At 43.4% G+C, this 18,717-nt stretch overlaps 1 protein-coding gene across 1 annotated transcript; it reads right to left on the bottom strand.

Annotated features, from left to right (window-relative positions):
- Positions 1-1,559: 1,559 nt before the first annotated feature.
- On the bottom strand, positions 1,560-4,500 carry LOC116224038. The gene is made up of 7 exons (XM_031582587.2): positions 4,092-4,500; positions 3,517-3,870; positions 3,201-3,414; positions 2,679-2,899; positions 2,209-2,356; positions 2,006-2,115; positions 1,560-1,881 (listed from the first exon to the last, which is right to left on the bottom strand). Exons 2-7 carry the CDS (start codon positions 3,847-3,849, stop codon positions 1,579-1,581), a joined length of 1,329 nt encoding a protein of 442 aa, XP_031438447.2. The 5' UTR covers positions 3,850-3,870; positions 4,092-4,500; the 3' UTR covers positions 1,560-1,578.
- Between the last annotated feature and the right edge of the window lie 14,217 nt (positions 4,501-18,717).

Raw genomic sequence — 18,717 nt, forward strand, 5'->3', positions numbered from 1 at the left:
CAGCGAGGGCGAAGCAGAACTCCAAGGTTTTTGATTATGTCAATGCATCCAGGAATGGCGGGTTGGTTGAGTTTAAGGAGTTCCGAAGTGGATTATTCCAGGGCCATGCTTGCCAGAGGGGAAACCAGCCCACTGCCGTTGACACCCGGCAACCCAGTGTCGTTAGCCAGTGGCTACGAACTGGGCACCCAGAGGCGGAGAACCGACAGGCACAAGAGGGCAATCCACAACACATCAGAACATCAGACTGGGGTGTTGAACATCAAGATGTTGTTAAATAGTCTGTTGTTTAGGCAAGCAGCGAAAGATGGCAAGCTAACTAACTACGCTATGAACAGATCAGAGTCAGTTCCCTGCAGCATCATTGTGTTGCGCCAGCTCAAGTTTCTCCTGAACAACCATGGGCATAAATGGAAAGCAAAGTTTATTTATTTGCCCAGTAAATTAGTTTTTATCAATATTTAAAAAAAAGTAGGCAATAGTTTACGTATAATTATATATATTTTTTTATTTATTCTGAATTATTAGTCATTTTAGTATACCATCCAAAATTCCGCATGTCTAGTTACATTCTAAAAATCTCACTCATTTCACATGAATTGACTCACCATCTGAAGTGCTGCCAGTGAGTTTCTCCATAGAGTCTGTGCTTTCCCTTTGTCTTGAGGGATTTATCTCTGACACTGTAAGCAACAACACTGCAAAAAATGCACTGCTGGAAATAAGAAAATAAATCTTAAAATTAGGTTTAAATAATGTATTTCAAGCAAAAAAATCTGCCAATGGGGTAAGCATTTTTTACTTGGTAAGAATTCTCATAATTAGCATGAAATCCTAGCCACCAAAAAACTTAAAACTAGACAAAATTGCTACTCAAAAAGAGGCGATTTGGCTTGTTATAAGTAACTTAAATGTAGGTAATTTATAGAACCTTTCTTGGATTGAGTAAATTAGTCTTAATATTCATCTGGAAATAAGAAATAAAATCTTAAAATTAGGTTAAAATAATGTATTTCAAGCAAATCTGCCAATGTGGTAAGCATTTTTTACTTTGTAGAAAAATGCTCATAATGAGTATTTTTTTCTTAAATTAAGGTGAAAATAATTAGTCAAACTGTCTTTAAATAAGAGATTAGACCTTGTTGTACATAAATAAAGCGACACATTTTTGGCTCAAAATCTCATAATTCACTCTGCTGGTACAAGTTGCAAACAGACATGTACAAATTATTGGTTCGTGGACTCTTTATGGTAAGACAAATTGTAAGACAAGTAACAGTAACATAAGGAATGCTACATTTTTTTTATAACAGAAAAGATAAACAACATTTTCTGTATTTTACTTCCGAACACTTTGAAGACAATTTTCTTCTTCAAGTTGACTAGAGTTACACCCCCCCCCCCCCCCCACAAACCAAAAAAACAAACTCAGACTTGCATCACACATCCCATCTAAACATCAAAATAATGATGATGATGTAAATGATGAAGTAGCATAGGAAACTCTAGGTGTGTGTGTGTGTGTGTGTGTGTGTGTGGTTGTTTGTCTGTGTGTGTGTGTTCAACGAATCCCCGCCCTCAGTCTATGAATGCCTTCCAGTCGGCGATTGCTCTCTTGTAGGATGGGGTGATGTCCCTCTCATGCAGCCCATCCCCGAGAACTTCTGTCTGAATGACAGATAGCAGTGTGGCAATGCATTTCGGATATGTTAAATGAAACACGTAATAGCAGCCCATCAGGTAGAGGATGGCCTCGTGGAATTTTATCTTTGGAAAGGAGCACAGTGTGGTGGGCCCAATTGAGAGGAGGCAGTTTTCTTGCCCCAACAGGACGATTGGGTGGGATCGAGTTAGGAGAAAAGAGTCTGGGCTTTCACAGGACTAGAAAAGACAAAGTGGAAAGAAAATCCTTGGGTTAATAATAGAAGCAAGAGTAAACTAACCATTTACGAAACATAACATATTTTTCAAATGATTCTTCAAGTACCAACACTCTCTGTCTCACCGTTAAAATGTGAAAAAAGACTTCGCTTGGGGTGCGTGTCTTTTTGGGCGCCATGGCAGGTGATTGAAAAAGTTGTGGAAGAGCAGAGAACACTGCAGTAGCATGTTCCACTGGATTAAAAAGAACCACACAAAGTAAATTAGTAACAAACACTGAAATTCATATTTCACATTATCCATCCATTATTGACTTCCACAACTCACCTCCATCCAAGGTCTTTGGAGGCTTCATGACTTTTCTCATTACGCCATAAAACTGCACTTTCCCATAAAAAGTTTCCCATCTGTCCTTAATGTTGGCAATGTAGTCTGGATTGTCAGGGTTTATTATCCTCCGTAGCTCGTCCATGATCTGCAAAACACATCAAGACATGCTTAAGTCAATGTCTGTTATATTTCTTGCTCAATGTTATATGAAACATTACAAATTACATCACTTATTTCTCTTTCACTGCATTGTGCAATATGTAATTCTTTAACAAATATTGTGCTCATTGTTGATTTTCATTGAAAACGTCTTGTCTGTGGGAGGCTCCAACACTGGCTAAGCATAGTGTATTCTGTATGTCAGCCTAAACACATTTGACATAACACAGTAAACAAATTACCTGATTGTGTAAAAAAAAAAAAAGGCAACTGAATGATTTGGTAAAATAGATAAGGTCAAGACTTACGTGGTCAAGTTCTCGGAAGCAGGGGTACGCATCTAAAATCTTCCCCGGTCTGTCTTGTTCTTTGAGAGTGTCAGAGACAATGAATTGTCTACGGGACTGGAATTCCAAATCAAGAAGATGAGAAACCGCAGCTTTGTTCGGCTTCTTAGACTTGTACATATCCTGGAGGGTACGATAGTGTCTTGCCTGGCTTTTTTCACTGTCCAATAAGTCTCCTGAACCTGTATTGTAGGCGATAGAGAGCCAAATTGTATGACAGCAGAACGGAGATGAAAGCATTCACTTTTCTAATATGCAGGCATAAGCGAGACAATAAAACAACTATTGGTTAAGCTGCAGTAGCACAATAAACATACAGGCAATTCAAGTAAATCATTTTGTGTGTTAATTGTGAGTTAACGATTACGCACGTTGAAGTAACAACATCCACGTATGGTGCATTTCATTGTAATTAATGGTTACTATTAACCTAAAACTAGTTTTGTTTAAGTAGTTAGAAAATGTATGGTCAGTGTAACATACCTGTGGATGGTTCATCATTGTTGTCCCTCAGTCGTTTTGGGGTGCTTGTACTGGCTGGTGATCTTTCCAAGATGACAGTTGATGCACTGGAGTCCCAATCACTACTGTCATCAGCATCTTCATTTCGACGTTGTACTTTAACAGGTGGACCCTTGGATTTCACAGGACTTTTCACGTTAGAGAGCCTCTTCATGAGCTTCCTTGACACATTCTCCTGTAGAGTAGATTTTAAAATGCATTTAGCGATGCACGGAGATGCATTTAAAAATGTCAGCAAAATTTGAAGCATATAATGACGTTTTTCTTTTTTACATACCCACACATTGTCAGATGACTTGTCCTTAATCATCGGGTAGTACTCAACTAAGCGCTTAGCCATGGAGATGACTTCGTGTTTTGATGGATAGCGGAACTCCTCAGATGCTCTGGCTATGGCGATCATATTGGCCATTGTGTTACGAATCAGGCGGCAGAAAAGCTCTTTGGATAAAGTGACCTCTAGCTCTTTCCCAAGTCTTTGTTTTTCAAAATATAAACGTCTCGCCTGCTCCAGCTCACTGTCAGTAAAGATGACATATTCTATACTGGAGAATTTCAGAAACTTGCCAGGAGAAGTTGCATCACATTGAGCCGTTGATGGCCCTGCCATTGCAGTGGGACCCTCTTCCCCCTACATTCACAAAAAGACCAAAGATTGCATTTTGGCAAGAGTTACGCTTTAACAGATTAATGCTGAAGTCAGTATATAAAATAAAAAAATCTTAAATTGTTATTTAATTAAGTAAAGGGCCAAACACGTAATCTATTCTTAAACATCACCCACTGCTACAAAATAATTGGTCCTGCATGTTTGTGAAATAATGCCCTCTAGCGGTTGCTTTGTATACTTACCCTATCTTCCACGTGTATTTTGAGCCATATAGCTTTTCGACGGAAAAAGTGTTCTGGGCCAGGGAAGAGGTCCCTAATGTCATCTCTAGAAATAGAATGCAGCTGGTCTTCGCTGATATTAGCTGCTGTAATGTACAAAACACACACACACACAAAGTAAGTTAACCTTAATGGTTCAGCACAGCTAACTGGGCTAGCAAACTGACTAGCGCTAGCAAACTACCATTAGTTTGCTCGACTAGCCAATTTTGCTAATCTAGCCTGGATTCTATATCAATGATTACAAGTTTCGTCGTCACGTTTAAAACATTAAAAAATAATTACCTCTCAGTGTGTTAATAGCCACATCATCGAGATCCTCCATGACGAAAATTGAATTTGAAAGATGAATGATGATTGATTAGATCAGATGAATTTCTTCCAGCAGGAGAGCTTTGCTTGTGATTTCCCAAAATTGAAATACAGCCGTTGTTGAAAGTGGCGCGAGCCAGGCGAGGTAGTGAACAAAGTGGAATGTACCAAGTCGACTTCCCGGAATGGGGATGAATAATCGAAATTAAGTTGAAATGCACTTGTCTTGGCTTCATTACTTGCATACATTTCAAATTGGCCAATGATACCGAATAAACTCTCTAATTTCAAACATGATAACAAATACATAATTTATTTGATTATGACCCATGCTTTTTGATATAACATTTGCTTGGGCTCATCCATCACACACACACACACACACACACACACGCATGCTCACTGAAACAGACAACTATCTCTCACTTCAAGGAAAGAAAATGTGGCGGTGTGTTGTGTGCTATGTGTTTGTGGCTTTAACCCTAAAATCTTTATTGAGTCATATACATGTTACCCATAGTCGCAGTCCAGATTTTCGTGTACTTTGCGGAATTGATGGCTGTGCCAAAGAATACCGTGTATACAATTCATTTTGGTACCACGTTAAACGTTGTCATGAGAAACACCTGTTAGCAAGTGGCAGCACTGCTATCAGCCGAGCATGCCAGGCAGGGAGACGACGTCCTGAGACAATAGGTCGCACGTCAATCGATGGAAACGAGGGAAGAACATTTGGAGCATCTGGCCCAACCGTCACCATGAACAACGGAGACCGTGCAACTTCAGTCGGCGAGACTAATGCATTGCAACCCTTGGCTGAGAATGCAACTACACCGGAGCATTTTGGCGTTTTTGACACCACTAGAAGCGTGTTCTCTGGCTTCAGCAATCAAACAATTTCGAGACCGCCACAAGGAAGTACTGCAACGATCAACTCAACTAGCATTACCCTCGTTCCATATGACGATTCTCTTGGCCTGCCCGCTTACGATGATTCTTCCACGTCTTGCAATTATGAGGTAAGTGTCCAATTTTTGTAATAACAAATTAGTTCAGTCAGTACTGTGTGCAGGTTTGTGAAATTGAAGTAGTGACGTTTTCATTAATTGGCGTCCACAGAATGAGTTACCCCATGCTGCTTTGACCAGACAGGCTGCTGCGATAGTGATGACTGCAAGGGAAAAACACCATCTTTCACAGGTTTGTTTCCATGGAAAAGGCTGACATGTCTTTGTCAATGTCTCTGAAGCTAACCCTTCGCTGTAGGCCATGGTAAAAACAAAGTCTGATATAGAGTAGCACTAGGCCTTTTACACATGCCTATACAGGTCAGCAAGATGGCATATTAAAGAAGCATTTGAGCAGTTCTTGACATTGGCGTGCATGCTTCTATTTCATTTTCCTGGATGAGTGTTTTTATGATCTCCCCATCTGCATTTCAGAATGGTGTGAATGATATGGTGGCATCAATGCAGCAGTACCAAGCACTGTTACTGACCAGCTTCAGGAGTCAGCTTCAAACAACACTGCAGCAACATCAAGACGGGGACCTTGAAATGAAAGTTATGGAAGTGTTTGACCAGTTTGAGGATCCACTTGCTGCAGTTTCTACAACTTACCTTCAGGATCGTATGATCAGAAATTGTTTTGATTATGTAGAGCCAGAGGAAGTATTTGTTGGCTATGCAGCATCCTTGCAGACAAGAAGAGCAAAAAGAGTTCTTACAACAGTTGCCAAAGGTTTTCATTATATTTCTCTGATCAGAAGTTTGGAACAGTTCTTGTCACATCCAAAAATTCTTGCAATGATAAATGAACCCCCAAATTATAATAGTGATGGATATTTGTATGATATTGGAGATGGAGAACTAATGAGGTCACACCCCTTATTTTCACTGCGTCCCTCTGCCTTGCAGATAATCTTGTATTACGATGGAATTGAAATTTCCAAACCACTTGGGTCTTATGCTTCAAAGAATAAATTGCTGATGTTTTACTATACCCTGGGAAATATAAATCCCAAATTCCGATCCAGACTAGCTGCAATCCGCCTCCTTGCTGTTGCAAAACACAGTGAGCTGTCCGATTGTGGAATTGACGCTGTGTTGGATAGGTTACAGAAGGACTTGGTTCTGTTGTATGATGGTGTGAAAATGCAAATTGGGAATCAAGAACAAAAGGTCTTTGGAGCATTAGTTTCAATATGTGGAGATACTTTAGCTCAACATGAGATGTGTGGATTTAAAGAGGGTGTTGGGTTTGCATATAGTAAATGTAGGCAATGTGAATGTGTGTTTGAAGAAATGCAAATGTTTTTTGATGAGGATTACTTTGAGCAAAGGTCAATGGAGAGACATATTCGGCAGTGTGATGACATTGAAAAAGCCAGCACTGAATATCTCAGAAACAAGTTAAAAAGGGCAATTAGATTTGGATTTGCTCAATTCTGCCATTGTTGGATTCCCCTACTCTCCTCTAGATGTCCGGGATAAACCAAGCCCAATATCCTATAACACATTGGCTTCCAGTGATAATAAATTGAAACAGTCATCAGGGCAAATGATTGTTCTTCTAAAAATTCTACCATTCCTAATAGATACGATTAAGGGTAGTGATTACCACAGTGTTATTATAGAGCTCATTGAGATTGTTCAAATCTTATTTGCTCCTGTTATTTGCCTGCAAACTATTGACAGGTTGAAAATTATGATTGAAGAGCATTTAAATCATGTAAAGAACCTATTTCCAGAAAATAACATAACCCCCAAACAGCATTACCTCATTCATGTCCCATCCCAGATTAAACTTCCTATGATCCGTCACATGTGCATGCGTTTTGAATCTAAACACTGTTTTTTTAAACAGTGGGCCACAAAAGACAACTTAAAAAATGTCTGTAAGTCATTGGTGAAACATAATCAATTGTATGAATCTTGTCAGAATGCAAATAGTAATGAACACCCCATATTTTCTAACATGTGTAATTTGGGACCAGTATCTGAAGTAAAAAACCTGCCATACTTAAAAGAAAAGGCAAGGGTTTTCCTTGGAAGAGACGATATACAACATGCTGTATCGGTTAAATGGATTATTCTAAATGGCAACAAATATATTTGTGATAAAACATTAATTGTGACTACTGTAAGTGCCAACAATTTACCTGAATTTGGGCTTGTGAGAAAAATATATGTCATTAACTCATCATTATATTGCTTTGAATTCCAACAACAAAATACTGTGTGTTATGAAAGGGATTACATGGCATATAAGATTGACACCCCAACTTTGGCACAAGCAAATGAACTGATACAAGCAGACAGTCGAGTGGATTTCACGCCTTACTATATTCTTACATACAAATCCACCACATATGTGCCTGTGAAATATTATCTTGGAGATGTGATGGAACGACACAAATCATTGTAATGTATTGTAGAAGATAAATGAGGAAATGTCAATAAAGATGTTTGTTGACATTGCATGTTGCTGTGTTCTTGAAATAAGAGTATGCTTATGGATGAGTTCTTGAAATAAGAAGATAAAATGGGTTGCTCTGATGTTGCACATTGTTAGAGCTCATTTCTGGATACATTCAGCTCAGAATAAGCTGCAGTATCTCAATAAGGTGAAGAAAGACATATTTTCTAAAAACAAGGTTGATTTTCTTGTACTGTCAAGAATTTTTTTCTATCTGCACATAAAAACAAGATTAATTTCCTAAAATTAAGACAATTTAACTTTCTTGAAAATCATTTTTTGCAGTGAAGAAAGAAGATTTTCAGGAAAATAAATCATATTTCAGTTCTTGCAATCTGAGGGTCTTTTGTGAGTGCACAGACCACCACCAAGTTAAAAAGCATTACAAATGAATTGCAAATAGAAGAAAAATTTACTGACTTACTGTTTGGGTGATCACATATATTGGATAGTGATTCCTCTTTGTCTTGGAGGTGGCAACTGTAAGAAAAACACTTTCACTCTAATGCACCATATTTAAGTAATTCATTCACATCCAATCAATAAATAAAGAAGCAGCTGTTTAAGCATCTGGTACCAAAGTGGCATGTTATGTTAGTGTATAGGTAAGTTGACAGCAATAACTGGTGAAATAATGACAGGCAATGACCCAACAGAAACAACACTACCTGAAACCATTCAAATACACTACTTTACAGGTGTGCATTTCCAAAGCTCCCATTCATGGTTTGTATTGGAAAACAAAGCACCAATGTGTGTCTATGCATGAGTCTGTGTGTGTAAGAGAGAGACAGAGCCAGAGACAGATCAAGACAATGAGAGCTACACAAAACACGCTGATGAACTGTTCTACGATCTCATGCCTTCAAGTAGCCTACTGACATGAAAGGAGGAGAAATTGTCCAAGACCGTGTCCCGAGTGTCCGATAAACCACTACTTTGTACTTATATCATAACAAAGCAAGAAAAAGGAAAGATCGCAATAGTAAACAGACCGGTTCTTCTTTTTTTTAGGGAAATGAAAAATAGAACATGCCCGTCTTTCATGTCACATGTCATGTCATGTCTTCATGTCTACATGTCATGTCACTGATACTCAGAGTTGACCTCACTTATACCGTTACATTTTTTTATAGGCCGTTAAAGGAAACAAAAAATGTTTCTCCCTATTTCTTCGCCTACTGCTAACAAGTGTTACATAGGCTATGAACATAGCTCTATCAAACGGTCTTACATTAAGAGTTGTATTATTTTTATTATAATCTAAATGCGGGATAAAGGTCATAATGTTATCCTGTGACAAGTAGGCTACAGTTGGACCAAGAAGCAGTCAAGACTCACAAATTAAAATAAAGGCTGGAGGTGGCTAGACACCATGACAGAAATGGTAATCCATCATAAAATATAAAACCATCATTAAATTCAACAAAAGAATAAAACTAGGATGATAACAGCAGGCCACATTTTGAGTTCAACAGAGAGGTTTTAGTAATCGTACCATACAACGTTGGTTCATTGCAGCCTACTGATTTCGTAATGTTTTGTGTCATGTGGTGTCTCCCAGTGTTCCTGGTGTTGAATCTTTATGTCCCCAATTTCCGTTTTAATGTTTTAATTGCGAGTTTGTAGTGTTCTCCTTCTTGTGTAATTGTAGTTCCTTGTCGCAGTTCACTGCGACATAACAGTATGGTACATGACGTCAGTCATGGGTACAAAACGAAGCATTTATCTATTCACGCCTGAAAGGCCGCGAGATCTGTCAGCAGGCGCTCCTGAGCCCGCCCCTCAGGAGTCCTTATCTTATTACGCGCCCTCAGATCTGCCTCTTTTGAAACTTCGCAAGACCGAGTGAACATCTCCGAGCATATCTCAAACGCTCTACCACAGTCAAAAGAGTTTTGTGTGCTTTTCGCTCTCTACGGGTTGGTGAGTTATCTGGGTTCCTTAACCCTCACTAGCTCAGGGCGCTACAAAGTTTGTTGGCTCAACTTCATTTTGAAAGTAGTGGCTGCTATCCTGGCTGCATAAGTTTCTGACTAGCCTGCTAGCTTGCTAACAACGTGTTCGTTGCAGATAGTGTGCTTGTGTTTTAACATTCTTCTCTACTTTCAGATTGAAAAAAGATGGCCAGACACTACCCTGACTGCGGTCACGTCCGTCCCAAGGGCGACCGCCACCGTCGGTCCGTGACCTGCCTCGGCAGGGACCACGCAGAGGGCTGGACATCAGCCTGGATGATGATAGTCTGCTGGACTTCTCCGATGAGCACAGCTCAATCGCTGAAGCAATGCAGACGAGCCAAGACTTTAGGATGCGGGTGGAGACACCTCCTACCTCGTCTCGGCTCCTGGGCCAGCAACTCCACAAGGTTGCGCTGAGAGCAGCCAGCTGCCTCGGGCTCCCTCTCCCTCCCCCTCCCAGCGTGCGGTTCTCGATGCTGGACGGGGAGTTTTATGCTGGCCCCACCGCGCCAGTTCCCAGCTGCATCCCCTTTTTCGAGGAGGTGCACGAGGAACTGCAGGCGACATGGGCGATACCCTACTCGGGCCGAGCCCCGGTGCCGGGGTTCGCGCCCTACATGCAGCTCCACATGGCTAAGGAGAGGGGCTACCTCTCCTTTCCTCAGGTGGAGGATGCAGTAGCGGGCTACCTCTCGTCCGCATCCCCCACGATGCGTCTCGGCCAGAAGCCTCTCCTGCCCACGCGGGTGGGCAGATACCAGGCTCAGCTGGCAGAGAAGTCCTACTTGGCTGCAGGGCAGGCTGCCTGCACGACCAATGCGGCTGCATTGCTACAGCGCTACCAGGCAAAGCTCCTGACTGAGCTTGCCTTGTCGCTGGGGGAGGATCACCCGTCTGTGGCAGAACTCCGTCGCGCGACGGATCTGTCGCTCAGACTAACTCGGTGCACATCACAGGCACTGGGGAGGGTGATGGGTGCCGCTGTGGCTACTCAGAGGTCTCTGTGGCTATCACTGGCTAAGCTGTCAGACAGAGAAAAAGCACCACTCCTCGACGCCCCGGTCTCTGTCCAGGGCGCCTTCGGGGAAGCAGTGGTCACAATGGCTGCCAAGTTCGAAGAACAGCAGAAGAGCAGAGAGGCATTCCAGGCTTGGATGCCTCGCTCTAGTGGCACGGGTGAGACGTCCTCCTCAGGACACACCACACCCGCACCGGGCCAGAAGCGAAGCGGGTTCCGCTCGCCAGCGCCTCCAGCAAAGGTGTCCACCGGGCGAGGCTTGCAGAGACACCCCTTCCGCCCTCCAGCGCAGCCTGCAGCCTGCAGCTTCCCAGGGCGCAGCCCAGGCTCCGCGGCAGCACTCCGCTCGCCGCGGGCGAGGCAGAGGGAGACCTCAGGCTTCCTGATCGTGACAGTCAGCCACTCGTCACACAGCGGGGAGCGGTGGAGCCCACACCGCCTCCACAGAAATCAGCCCATCGCTCACATGTGGAAATCATGTCCAGCACGGTAAGCAGGTTTTCACAAGCACCACAATCATATGTCCTAACTCCTGTCCCAGATGGCGCAGTGCCCAGGCATGCTTGTGCGACTCCCCCCGCGATGCACAAAGTGCAATCGCACCCCCCCAAATTTTTTCAAAAACATGAGGGGGCAACCCCAGATCTCGTCCTCCTCCCTAGGCGGAGTGGGTGTAGATCTAGGCTTAGACTCATTGACCATGAGCGGGTTAGTCCCCGACAAATTCAACTCAAAGCACAACCGGGCTGGTTGTGTGGCGAGTTGGCGCGCATGCGCAGTGTCACCATGGGTGCTAAAAACTATCACAGTGGGTTACGTGCTGCAATTCGCCCGTCCCCCTCCGCCATTCAGCGGAGTGATACAATCTGTGGTGCAGCGAGAACAGTCTCACTTCCTACGGGAAGAGATAGTCTCCCTGCTCAGAAAAGAGGCAATAAGCAGAGTTCCTCCCGAGGAGGAAGCTGCAGGCTTCTACAGCTGTTACTTCCTCATCCCCAAAAGGGACGGGAATTATCGGCCAATATTAGATCTACGTGTGTTAAACAAAGCACTCATGCCGCGACGGTTCAGAAGGTTGACCCCACGCAGGCTTGTGCAGTTTATAAGGCCAAACGATTGGTTTATCACGATAGACTTAAAAGACCACGATCCACCACAGACATCGGAGATATCTGAGGTTTGCGTTCGGAGGAATAGCGTACCGATTCAACGCACTCCCATTCGGCCTATCTTTAGCGCCAAGGGTATTCACAGAGTGCGTAGAAGCAGCCATCACTCCGTTACGTCTACGCGGCTTACGCGTATACAATTGTTTGGGCGACTGGTTAGTTGCTTCTCATTCAGAGGCTGCAGCGGTGCAGGGCGGCCAGCTAGTGGTACAAACCTGTATCGACTGGGCTTTGTGATAAACAGAGAAAAAAGCGTTTCGTGCCCGAGGCAGATTACGCATTTTCTAGGCGTGATTCTAGACTCCTTCTCCATGGAGGTCAGGCTGTCTCAAGAACGAATAAATGCCATCAAAACATGCATGCGCCAGTTCCGACTGGGACAGTCAGTCTCGTCGCTGTGCTGCCAACGCCTGTTAGGAATGATGGCGTCAGCCGTCATAGCGCTCCCGTTGGGGATGCTGCGTATGCGGCCATTCCAAATATGGTACCTGTCTATGAGGCTCAACGCAGTCACAGACAGGCATCGCAGAGTAGTGGTGTCCTCCAGATGCAGGAAAGCCCTGGCGATCGGGAGAACCCCCTGGTTTCTTGCCACGTCGGGCACGATGGGCTCGCCTGCTCCTGTGGGCAGCGAGGCACGTCCTTCCCTGAGGGCAGTTCATATACCAGGTCACCTCAACTACGGTGCGGACCTGTTATCGAGGGGCGATCCTCGAGCAGCAGACTGGTGTCTTCACCCACAAGTGATAGACCAGATCTAGGTGCGCTTTTTCAGGGCGCAGGTGGACCTGTTCGCAAACAGGCAGAACACCTGCTGCCCGCTCCGGTTCTCGCTAGGGGGCGACGATCCCCCACTAGGCATAGACGTGCTGGGCCATCAGTGGCCAGCTCTACGCCTATATGCTTTTCCCCCGATCCCGCTCCTCCAGCAGGTGCTGTGCAGGATAGCGGACGAGGGCAGGGAATTGATATTGATAGCCCCCCACTGGCCCAATCAGCCGTGGGCGGCAGATCTTGGGAGCTGCCTCTGCGGAGAGACCTCCTAACGCAGGCACACAGGACAGTGTGGCATCCCCATCCGGAGTGGTGGCGTCTCAGAGCCTGGCACCTGAGAGGTGCAGGCTCATAGCGTCAGGCCTGTCAGATGCGGTGGTGGCTACAATACAGAGCGCCCGAGCTGTATCGACACGGGCTCTGTATACGCTGAAGTGGCGCAGTTTTGAGCGGTGGTGTGCTGCGCGTCAGCACGACCCCATTAACTGCGCGCTGGGCGTTATTCTATAATTCCTACAGCAGTTGTTTGATGAGGGGAAGGCGGCTTCCACTCTCAAAGTGTACATGGCTGCCATTTCAGCCTGCCACGCAGGCATTAATGGCAGCTCTCCTGGCAGTCACCCGCTAGCGTCACGCTTTATGGCGGGGGTGAGGCGGCTCAGGGTGCCAGAGAGACACCTCATACCCTCTTGGGATCTGCTAGTGGCGTTACCTGCTCTCACAGGGCCTCCGTTCGAGCCCCTGGAGACAGTAGACATAAAGTTTGTCTCTTTAAAGACTGCGCTGCTGCTGGCATTAACGTCGGCAAAGCGCGTTGGTGACATACAAGCCCTGTCAGTCAGCCCATCGTGCCTTCAGTTCTCGATCGCTGGTGACAGAGTGGTTATGCAACCTAATGCTGCTTACACACCTAAAGTGGTGGTAACCCAATTCCGCAATCAGGTGATTGAATTAGCAGTTTTCTCGCCTCCTCCCTTTGCGTCAGCAGAGGAGGAACGTTTGAATAAGCTCTGTCCAGTGCGCGTTCTCCGCTGTTACGCAGAGCGCACTAGAGCTTTCAGACAGTCAGATCAGCTATTTGTGAAAGAATATCAAAGACACGCCTGTTGCATAATATCGCTACATTACTTATATTCCAACATGCCAAAACTTGAGCTTTTCTGATCTTTTTCACATGTATAGAGGCTATTTAGATTTAATGAATTAAATCAGGCTATACTTGTATGTTATTCAAACCATCAACGAGATCAACGTTCTGTGGTTTACGTATCCCACCTATGAGGATCTTAGCTAATTATTATTATTTGAAAAATGCTTCCATCATAATATGCATTTATATTCTGTAGGCTATGTATGTGGCTAATTTTGAAGTAAAATCCAAGAATTCAAGTTGATGGTAGACGGCCATGCAAAGTGGATAATCACGGTGTAATAGGCTAATAACATGGCACAACGTCGCCAAAAATATCACGGACAGAAATTACATCGACTTCACACTTTGGTAACCTTAATTTGGAAAGTGAAAATAAACTTTAAAATGCAACAATGTTCTAAGTAGGTCACTTGTTATTATTTAGGAATTATTTTGGAACACACTCACCTAATGCAGGCGCATAAAACAAAAGTGAAATCTAAGTAGGCTAACTGAATTGGGGAAGTTTCGGCCAAAGCGCCGCCTATTAAACATCTTAGACCTTCACATCCATGAAAACATGAGGTAGTCTATTTCATATTAGTGTGGGAAACATTTTTAGTAGTATGTCTGAATGTCTTAGGGGCCTATTCTGACGGCGAAAACGGCTGGGGAAAACGGCATTGCGCACTGGTGCACAAAAAACAACATACCCCAGAGCAAGTGGTAAAGGCTTAAGTGGGCAGAGCCAGGCCAAAGTTAATTAGTGAAAGGTTTGGTTAAAGCCGACCAATAGCATTGTTCAATTCAATTTTAAATGGAATGTTCCAGGCACACCATGAAGTCCAAGCCTGGCGAACTGAGAATCAGTGCAGTGCTCAGTTGTCTTCATACATTTACAGCAGTTTATGATCACAATTGGAAATATGAATGAATATGGCCATATTGAATGAAATACGTAGCTATCCGTTTGATTTCTCAGAGGCAGAGTTTCAAATCTGCAGTTGAGTCTGTTCTAATACAGCCAAAGCAGGGGTTACATTGGGCCAGGGCTCAGCTCTTCAGTTTTATCAGGGGATGCTCAACCTCACCACATCCATTTTCAACAATGTATATACATTTTTACAATTCTCAGACTTAATAATTCAAACAATTGCATGGGTAGCACTTTATAATAACGAATGGTGGTAATGCATTTACAATTTACAAAGAATAAGTTCACAGTGAAGTAATTATCAACAAAACATTTATATATGTTTGTAAATGATTAAGAAATTCTATGTTAATATTACAAAGAAGTTGTGCATCATTTCTAAACCAAGTAAATATTCTGTAAATGTTTTGCCACATATTAACAAGTGAGCTATGAATGCTTTGAACGATGTTTCTTCCTTATACCTTTGAATCACTTTGATATTCATAATTATGTTGTCACTCCTTCCATTAGGTCTAATAACCCTAGATTGCCTGCAGCGCCTGTCATGTAGCTGTAGAGTATCGTAACATGCCTTGGAGTAGTGGAGCTTCCCTGTACGTAACTAAAGAGACTGAGTTGGTTCCCATCATGCTATATGCTAGAGTGGTGTGGGTAACTGTTCTGTGTTCCAAGTTAGAATTTTGTGTATATCTTTTGTGTCCAGTTTAACATGCATGTCTGTTATTATTCAGTCTGTGTGCTCTGTGGTAATGCTGTGTGTGTATGTGAGCTCCTGTGTTAGTAGTTAGAGTCATTTGTGCACCATCATTGTCTTTGTTATGTTGAGAATACACCTACCTGCCATTCCTGCCTCACTGTATCCTGCTGAATATGCTTCGAAACGAAAGACTTGAAGAAGCCAAAGCAGTCGACTTTGTCTTCTTTGAGCTGTATTGCAACGACAAATTATTGTAACACCAAGTAGGTTGTGAAGAACAAGGCTTTCATAGTGAAGCACATCAGGTAGGCAACACACCCATAGACTAGGAGAAACAAGAGGGAGGTCTAACTTTGACATAGCAACAACACTGATGTTGCACTGATACGCTAACTAACACAGGGGCTAACACACAGGCATTTACAACATAACAAACAGATGAGAATGATTACAGTTACACATGCTAACATTAGACACCAAAGGGAGACTGTCAGGGGGGCTCTAAGCCTCAGGCCGTGTGCGGTGCAAGGCTCAAGACTTTCAAAGGAAGTTGGACAGCAGGGCCCTCAGTGTTCACAGCTCAAGCTGACCACTAGGGCCCTGGGTGATCATAGCATGAACTAACCACTAGGGGCCCTCAGACCCCTGGGTGCTTATGGCGTGAACTAACCACTAGGGCTCTGGGTGATCATAGCGTGAACTTACCACTAGGGGGCCCTCAGACCCTTCAGCACTTACAATGTGAGCCCCTTGGTGTTTAAAACACGAGTTGACCACCACTGCCCCCAGATCCCTTGCCACTTACAATATGACGGCTTGGTGTGCTTTCTTAAAATTAATTCCTGGTGTTAATTCTTGGATTGGTGTGCATTCTTAAAATGCATTGTTAAACTCTGTTGCCAATCTTCCACTTAATCAACATCTGCACTTCTATTCTTACAAACATAATGGGCTTATAAGTTTTCATTTATGCTTACCAAGCAATTGAGAAGTTGACACACTCAAGAGTGGAAAGTTGTAGAATAAATAGAACATTCTGGAAGAAAATTAAGAGTAGAGAAAGGTGGATAGGCAAATGAAGAGATACATTTATTGAGAGAGCAACCAGATAACCGTGTCTGTGTGTGTGTGTGTGTGTGTGTGTGTGTGTGTGTGTGTGTGTGTGTGTGTGTGTGTGTGTGTGTGTGTGTGCATACTCTCCATGTCCCTTAGTGCAGTGGGTTGAGATTCCTCCAAAACCTGCTCCCAGACATCAGTCCAACTGCTGTCTTGGCAACCACCACCCTGTATACCTGTACAACAGCCTGTGGGAGCAGAGTGGGTATGTGTGGTGTCTTTAGGGGGCAACAGTCCCAAGAACAGGACAGAGGAAGATGAAGAGAGGAGTGGGGATTGGGACAGAGGAAGATGAAGAGAGGAGTGGGGATTGGAGCAGAGGAAGAGGAAGAGAGGAGTGGGGATTGGAGCAGAGGAAGATGAAGAGAGGAGTGGGGATTGGGGCAGAGGGGAAAGCAGCCGGTACTTGGTTTCATGTGACGTCGTTATCCATGAGAGATACTTAACAAGACGTGAAAAAGGGGAAGAGAGGGTTTGGGTTGTGAAAGTGAGCTACAAAATGGTCACAGGGAAGTAATGGGCTGCACTCAACATATCACAGGCTGAGAAAGCACTATGCCAAAACACCTCTGTGTCTTTGAGATGTTCTAAAAAAAAAGGTGCAGCCATACTTAGTAACACTACAGAAGAAGTAAACTATGACTATAATGATTAACAACATTCATATAACACTGAGCTCCAAGTTCAACAGCGTTTATTTTTAGCAGGGATTTTCATCGTCAATATCAATTTTCATTCACTATGTTGATGAACACACCCTTGTTTTCAAGTCATTGTTGGTTGCCATTTTGAGACTTTGGGTCACCCTGACGTCTGATTGGTGGCATTCCCAAACTGTCTGAGCTGGAACTGTTATCATACACTTATTCCAGTCGTCACAGCCTGAGGCCAGAGGTGTGAATTCAGGACCCAAAAGCAGACACAATGAAACTGAAGTTGTGAAAAAAGATGTTTAATGAATCTGTCCTTAAAACAGAAGGCCAGGCAAAAAGATTGTCAGTCACAGGCAGTCACAGTTCTAACAGTAACCAAAAACACAATCCAGAGGTACTGAGGAGCATGCAGAGCTCAGAGTTAAAAAACAAGGCAGTGGTCATACTCAAGAGCAGAGTTCAAAAACAAGGCAAAGCTCTCAAACCAGGCAGGTATATCAAAATATAAATATAACATAAAAATATTTAAAAAAAACACCAAGATTCCATTCAGTTACACATTCAAACTGATCTGAAATGAATAATCTAAAGTTACACATACCTAAGAGAAGACATATGAAACATGCAAACATTCAGAGGGTATGAACATACCTGGCTGCTCAGAAGATGATGGATACACACATAGAGTGTGGGAGTCCCTGGCTATGGAATACTAATGTGCTTTTTACTTTCTTGCCCTTAAATCACCAGTTTAGTTTATGATACTAGATGCAGGGCAAGATGATCACATGGAATTTTGTGTTTACACTGATAGGGATCACACAAGGATTCATACATGGAGGACTCTTAAGTTATTTATAAATGGAGAGGGCCGTTACCTCCAGTGGGGGGTTACCTGCAGCCTACAGGGATCAGAATTCCCATGTTTCTGAGACCTTCATTAAAACTAATTATGACTGAGACCACTGCACCACTCACACTGAGACCATTCAAATCAAACACGACAAAGAAATCATCTTGCAATAACATACAACACTCCTCTTAGTCTAACCCTTGTGTGGAAAAGCAGAGGGAGAGAATCAGAGACAGAGGGTAGAGATGAACGTATCAGGAGAGGTGTAGGAAATGTCAACCTTGTGGAACAACGCAACCCTGGAATATTCTCAAAGACATGTTCTTTAAACAACTGACCCACACCTAATTACTGCAGAGTAATTAAAACTAGAACACCATTTGAGTTTTAAGATCCAAAGGTTATCGGCCAACAACCTGAAGCCTTACATCACAACCAATGTCCTCCTTTGTCTTTGAAGGGCAGTGCCTTAAAGAGGCACACAAGTG

This window comes from Clupea harengus, chromosome 16 (genome assembly GCF_900700415.2).
Source record: "Clupea harengus chromosome 16, Ch_v2.0.2, whole genome shotgun sequence".
Taxonomy (NCBI): domain Eukaryota; kingdom Metazoa; phylum Chordata; class Actinopteri; order Clupeiformes; family Clupeidae; genus Clupea; species Clupea harengus.

Bases quoted from the DNA above. Each gene is read 5' to 3' on its own strand.
- LOC116224038 (XM_031582587.2), bottom strand. From the start codon at position 3,849: ATGGCAGGGCCATCAACGGCTCAATGTGATGCAACTTCTCCTGGCAAG. The intron at 2,116-2,208 runs GTGAGTTGTGGA...TTTTTAATCCAG, and splicing joins TCCAAAGACCTTGGATGGAG to TGGAACATGCTACTGCAGTG. The intron at 1,882-2,005 runs GTGAGACAGAGA...TGTCTTTTCTAG, and splicing joins TCTTTTTTCACATTTTAACG to TCCTGTGAAAGCCCAGACTC.